The 6,825-nt window shown below is 47.1% G+C and overlaps 1 protein-coding gene across 1 annotated transcript in view; it reads right to left on the bottom strand.

Moving 5' to 3' along the window:
* LOC112074640 (glycogen phosphorylase, liver form-like) overlaps window positions 1–6,825 on the bottom strand; it is a 33,654-nt gene that overhangs the window by 7,565 nt on the left and 19,264 nt on the right. Inside the window, exons 13-16 of the mRNA XM_070440603.1 lie at window positions 5,967–6,108; window positions 5,230–5,437; window positions 2,638–2,772; window positions 2,501–2,567 (exon numbers count right to left, since the gene is read on the bottom strand). Coding sequence (XP_070296704.1) covers window positions 2,501–2,567; window positions 2,638–2,772; window positions 5,230–5,437; window positions 5,967–6,108 — 552 coding nt within the window. The remainder of the gene's footprint in view (window positions 1–2,500; window positions 2,568–2,637; window positions 2,773–5,229; window positions 5,438–5,966; window positions 6,109–6,825) is intronic.

Below are 6,825 nucleotides of genomic sequence, written 5' to 3'. Positions count from 1 at the left end.
TGCGTCTGAAGTGTAGTATACTCCCTGTTCACGTCTGTGATCTATTGGTGCGCGGTAGCACAACGACCTAATGAAGCGTGGTGGGAACTCTAAATGGGGTGTCAGGTAAGGTAGAAGGATGTGATGCCTTCCTAAGCCTCGCAACGCCTCCAACTCAATATTCCAAAGTTTGCGGATGCACTGACCACGTGGTCAGGCTCGTCAAATAAGAAAGCACAATCATTGGATGCAGACGTGAGTGCCTAAGAAGGGGCGATAGTAATTTAGCTTGATTCCACACAATTTCAACTTTGCCTTTGATGGACATCGACGTAGACGCCTATCTCAGGGAGGAGGTGAGGCCCTAGTGAGAGTCATGGTGACACGCCAGGAAGGTGTGGTAGTCCAGGTACTGGGATAAAGAGAATGACGATGAATACACTCTACAGTGCATTCGGAAAGTATTCAGTATCCACATTTTGTTCGTTACAGCCTTACTCAAAAATGTATTGAATAAAACAATTTCCTCATCAATCTACACACAATACCCCATAATGACAAGCGAAACAGATTTTTAGACATTATATATAAAAAATCCTTATTTACATAAGTATTCAGACCTTTGTATGAGACTCGAAATTGAACTCAGTTGCATCCTGTTTCCATTGATCATCCTTGAGATGTTTCTACAACTTGATTGGAGTCCACCTGTGGTAAATTCAATTGATTGACATGATTTGGAAAGGCACACACCTGTCTATATAAGGTCCCACAGTTGACAGTGCATGTCAGAGCAAAAACCAAGCCATGAGGTCGAAGGAATTGTCCGTAGAGCTCCGAGACAGGATTGTGTCGAGGCACAGATCTGGGGAAGGTACTAAAAAGTGTCTCCAGCATTGAAGGTCCCCAAGAACACAGTGGTCTCCATCATTCTTAAAAGGAAGACGTTGTAACCACCAAGACTCTTCCTAGAGCTGGCCGCCTACCCAAACTGAGCAATCGGGGGAGAATAACTTGCCCAGGGATTGCGTTTGAAAATTAGCTGGCTGGCTAAAACCGGCACTTTTACTGAAACGTTGATTAATGTGCACGTCCTGTAAAAAATAAAATAAACTCAAACTCAAGGGCCTTGGTCAGGGAGTGAACAAGAACCCGATGGTCTCTCTGACAGAGCTCCAGAGATCCTCTATGGAGATGGGAGAACTTCCAGAAGGACATCCATCTTGCAGCACTGCACCAATCAGGCCTAAATGGTAGTGTAGCCAGACGGAAGCCACTCCTTAGTAAAAGGCACATGACAGCCCGCTTTGCCAAAAGGCACCTAAAGGACTCTCAGACCATGAGAAACAAGATTCTCCAGTCTGATGAAACCAAGATGAACTCTTTGGCCTGAATGCCAAGCATCCGTCTGGAGGAAACCTGGCACAATCCTTACGGTGAAGCATGGTGGTGGCAGCAGCATGCTGTGGGGATGTTTTTCAGTGGCAGGGACTGGGAGTCTAGTTTGATCGAGGGAAAGATGAACAGAGCAAAGTACAGAGAGATCCTTGATGAAAAACAGGTACCTGAAAATAGCTGTGCAGCGACGCTCCCCATCCAACCTTACAGAGCTTGAGAGGATCTGCAGAGAAGAATGGGAGAAACTCCCCAAAATACAGGTGTGCCAAGCTTGTATCGTCATACCCAAGAGGACTCGAGGCTGTAATCACTGCAAGGTGCTTCAACAAAGTACTGAGTGAAGGGTCTGATAACTTATGAAAATTTTATATTTTAGGTTCAAATGTTTTTGTAGAAACCAGTTTTTGCTTTGTCATTATGGGTTATTGATGATGTCATTATGGGTTATGTGATGTCATTATGGTTATTGTGATGTCATTATGGGTTATTGTGTGTAGATTGATGAAGAAAACACGTAATAATTTAGAAATAGGCTGTAACGTAACAAAATGTGGATAAAGTCAAGGGGTCTGAAAACTTTCGCAATGCACTGTATATACACAAAAGTAGTGGACACCCTTCAAATTAGTGGATTTGGCTATTTCAGCCACACCGTTGCTGACAGGTGTATAACATCGAGCACACAGCCATGCAATCTCCATAGTCAAACATTGGCAGTAGAATGGCCCGTACTGAAGAGCTCAGTGACTTTCAACGTGGCACAGTCATAGGATGCCACCTTCCAAACAAGTCAGTTCGTCAAATTTCCAGCCCTGCTAGAGCTGCCCGTCGAACTAAGTTCTGTTATTGTGAAGTGGAAACGTCTAGGAGCAACAACGGTTCAGCCGCGAAGTGGTAGACCACACAAGCTCACAGAATGGAACGGCGAGTGCTGAAAGCGCATAAAGTAAAAATAATCTGTCCTCGGTTGCAACACTCACTACCGAGTTCCAAACTGCCTCTGGAAGTCATAATGATGATTACCTGATACAGTCGTTATTAACTAGAGGTACATGAGGGATAATGATTATTACCTGATATAGTCGTTATTAACTAGAGGTACATGGGGGATAATGATGATTACCTGATATAGTTGGCTGACTTTCTCCTGGCACTTTATGTAGCCCTCGTAGTCTGCAAACACCTTGAAGCTGAAGACGGAGACAGTCAATGCCAAGACCACCGACACACAGCAGCAGACAGTGAAGTGACTGTACCTACCGGTCGTGGTTGAAGAGCATGTTGGTGACGTCTTTGAAGAGCTCTGGTTGTTTGGGGCTGAAGAATCCTTCCTGAATCTGGTCAATGGCCTGCTTCAGTTCTGGGATGTTGTTGTAATACGTCACGGCATCGTAGCTTTAGGAGGAGAGAACAGAGTAGAAACAGGTCTCACAACAGACCTGGAATAATAATAATAATAWWTMWWTTTTTTTTTAATGAAGTAAACAATGCTAAAATGAACTATAAAGTCAATGAAGTTTTGCGTCACCCAACTTGACGGTATTGTTGATCATCGTGCAACGTTGCATAACGTGGAACCCATCGACACTGTATTAGATTGTGGAAAACCCTACCCATCTATGCCAAATTGTGTGTATTCCCCCTCTACGTCCATCTGTATGTGTGTCTGTGGTCCCCCTCTACATCCATCTGTATGTGTCTGTGGTCCCCCTCTACATCCATCTGTATGTGTCTGTGGTCCCCCTCTACGTCCATCTGTATGTGTCTGTGGTCCCGGCCTCTAGTCATCTGTATTGTCTGTGGTCCCCCTCTACGTCCATCTGTATGTGTCTGTGGTCCCCTCTACGTCCATCTGTATGTGTGTTGGGTCCCCCTCTACGTCATCTGTATGTGTGTCTGTGTCCCCTCTACGTCCATCTGTATGTGTCTGTGGTCCCCCTCTACGTCCATCTGTATTTGTCTGTGTTCCCCTCTACGTCCATCTGTATGTGTCTGTGGTCCCCCCTCTACGTCCATCTGTGTGTGTCTGTGGTCCCCCTCTACATCCATCTGTGTGTGTCTGTGGTCCCCTCTACATCCATCTGTGTGTGTCTGTGGTCCCCTCTACATCCATCTGTGTGTGTCTGTGGTCCTCTACATCCATCTGTGTTGTCTGTTGGTCCCCCTCAGATCCATCTGTATGGTGTCTGTGGTCCCCCTCTACATCCATCTGTATGTATGTCTGTGGTCCCCTCTACGTCCATCTGTGTGTGTGTGTGGTGTCAGTATGCGTTTGTCTGTGTGTGTGTTACCCTGTACGTCATCTGTGTGTGTCTGTGGTCCCCTCTACGTCCATCTGTGTGTGTGTGTCAGTCAGTATGCGTTGTCTGTGTGTGTGTTACCGCCTGTACGTCCATCTGTGTGTGTGTGTGTGTGTGTCAGTCAGTTTGGGTCTGTCGGTCTGTGGTCCCCCTCTAGCGTCCATATGTATGTGTGTCTGTGGTCCCCTCTACGTCCATCTGTATGTGTGTCTGTGTCCCTCTACGTCCATCTGTATGTGTGTCTGTGGTCCCCTCTAACGTCCATCTGTATGTGTGTCTGTGGTCCCCTCTACGTCCATCTGTATGTGTGTCTGTGGTCCCCCTCTACGTCCATCTGTATGTGTGTCTGTTGGTCCCCCTCTACGTCCATCTGTATGTGTGTCTGTGGTCCCCTCTACGTCCATCTGTATGTGTGTCTGTGGTCCCTCTACGTCCATTCTTATGTGTGTCTGTGGTCCCCTCTACGTCATCTGTAGTGTGTTGTGTCCCCTCTACGTCATGTGTGTCTGTGGTCCCTCTACGTCCATTGTGGGTGTGTGTGTCAGTCAGTATGCGTTTGTCTGTGTGTGTATTACCCCTGTACGTCCATCTGTGTGGTGTGTGTGTGTCAGTCAGTTTTGTGTCTGTCTGTCTGTGGTCCCCTCTACATCCATCTGTGTGTGTGTGTGTGTCCTTCTACATCCATCTGGTTGTGTGTGTGTGTGTGTGTGTGTGTGTGTGTGTGTGTGTGTGTGTGTGTGTGTGTGGTGTGTAGTATGCGTCTGTCTGTGTGTGTTACCCCTGTACGTCCATCTGTGTGTGTGTGTGTGTGTGTGTGTGTGTGTGTGTCAGTATGCGTCGTCTGTGTGTGTGTTACCCCTGTACGTCCATCTCTCTGTGTGTGTGTGTTACCTCCGTACGTCCATCTCTGTGTGGTGTGGTGTTACCCCTGTACGTCATGCTGTGTGGTGTGTGTTACCCCTGTACGTCCATCTGTGGTGTGTGGTGGTTACCCCTGTACGTCCTCTGTGTGTTGTGTGTGTTACCCCTCTACGTCCCTCTGTGTGGTGTGTTTACCCTGACGTCCTCTGTGTCTGTCTGTGTGTGTGTTACCCCTGTACGTCCCCACTGTGTGTGTTGTGGTGTGTGTTCCCCTGTACGTCCCTCTGTGTTTGTCTGTGTGTGTGTTACCTCTGTACGTCCATCTGTGTGTGTGTGTGTTCCCTCTACGTCATCTGTGTGTGTGTGTGTTCACCTCTACGTCCACTCTGTGTGTGTGTGTTACCCCTCTACGTCCATCTCTGTGTGTTGTGTGTGTTACCCCTCTACGTCCCTCTGTGTGTGTGTGTTACCCCTCTACGTCCTCCTGTGTTGTGTGTTACCCCTCATCGTCCTCTGTGTCTGTGTGTGTTCCACCCTCTACATCCCTCTGTGTTGTGTGTGTTCCTCTACTCCCTCTGTGTGTGTGTGTGTTACCCGCTTACGTCCGTCTGTGTGTGTGTGTTTACCCCCTCTCACGTCCTCTGTGTGTGTGTGTGTTCCCCCTCTACGTCCCTCTGTGTGTGTGTGTTACCCCTCTACGTCCATCTCTGCCACGTCCTCCACCCTCATGCCGAAGATGAACATGTTCTCCTCTCCAGCCTCCTCTGCCATCTCTACGTTGGCTCCGTCCATGGTGCCGATGGTGAGCGCTCCGTTCAGCATGAACTTCATGTTGCCAGTGCCTGACGCCTCCGTGCCAGCTGTGGAGATCTGCTCAGACAGGTCCGTGGCTGGGATKACTGTAGGTGGAAAATAGATGACAGAAAAACTGATCTCTCTAATACATGTATTTGTCTGTTTGTTGTGTTCCAGATGGCACCCTATTTGCTTAATAGGGCACTACTTCCCATAGGGCTCTGGTCAAAAGTAGGGCACTATATAGGGTATTAGAATGCCTTTTGGGATGCACATCGAGATACAAGGACAATGATGATACTTTCTCACTGAAATAAAGTTTTTTTTAGGGGGGGGGTGTCATGAGATGGTAAGCCATTATAAGGGGATCCTACGAAGTCTTATGAAGCATAATAACTGCTTCATAATGCATTATACCTGTCTGCTTTAAGTGTTAACATACCTTTCTCAGCCAGAGAGACTGTAGTTCTCCAGGTAGATATATAGTGGATAGATACAGTACCGTTTTCCAGGTAGATATATATAGTAGATGGTACCTTTCTCAGCCAGAGAGACTCTGTAGATATATAGTAGATAGACACAGTACCGTTCTCCAGGTAGATATATATAGTAGATAGATATAGTAGATAGTACCTTTCTCAGCCAGGGAGACTCTGTAGTTCTCCAGGTAGATGACCTTCAGTTTGCTGCCCACCACTGGGTCTTTGTTGACCACATGTCCGACGGCCGTGATCAGCTTAATGATCTTCTTGGCCATGTGATACCCTGGGGCAGCCTGTAGGGGGAGACGACGCTCTCAAAATCAAATCAAATGTATTTATAAAGCCCTTCTTTCATCAGCTGATATCTCAAAGTGCTGTACAGAAACCCAGCCCAAAACCCCAAACAGCAAGCAATACTGGTGTAGAAGCACGGTGCATGGTGAACGTGGCTAAAGATGGAAGACTTCAGAAATATGTTTATATATTTTATTTATAATTCTTATTTACAATGACKGCCTACCCCGGGCCAAACCCGGTCGATGCTGGGCCAATAGCGCGCCGCCCTATGCGACTCCCAATCACRGCCGGATGTGATACAGCCTGGATATGATGTCATTGTTTCAGCATTATCGTCTTGAGTTTTTAAAACTACAGGTTTGCGATATGGTTAAATGTGCCAATAAATCAACACAATCTACTTTTTCGGGTTTTACAAATTGCAGGCGTCTTGAAGCTAAAATTGGGATCACGTATACTCTGCTACTGACCATACAAACAATCTGAAAGAGTAACACAGAGCCACGTACGATACGGAGAACTAAACCAGGAATGTGTGGTAAGTACATGGGGGCCGCCATCTTTATACACCTCAGCTGTTCTCCTTTATGAGTCCCAAATGGCACCYTAAACTTTTTCCCTTTTATAGGGCTCTACTCCAGACCGGGGCTCTACTCCAGACCGGGGCTCTACTCCAGACCGGGGCTCTACTCCAGACCGGGGCTCTACTCCAG

Source organism: Salvelinus sp. IW2-2015, unplaced genomic scaffold (assembly GCF_002910315.2).
Source record: "Salvelinus sp. IW2-2015 unplaced genomic scaffold, ASM291031v2 Un_scaffold2734, whole genome shotgun sequence".
Lineage (NCBI taxonomy): Eukaryota > Metazoa > Chordata > Actinopteri > Salmoniformes > Salmonidae > Salvelinus > Salvelinus sp. IW2-2015.
This window is presented reverse-complemented; position numbering and strand designations above follow the sequence as displayed.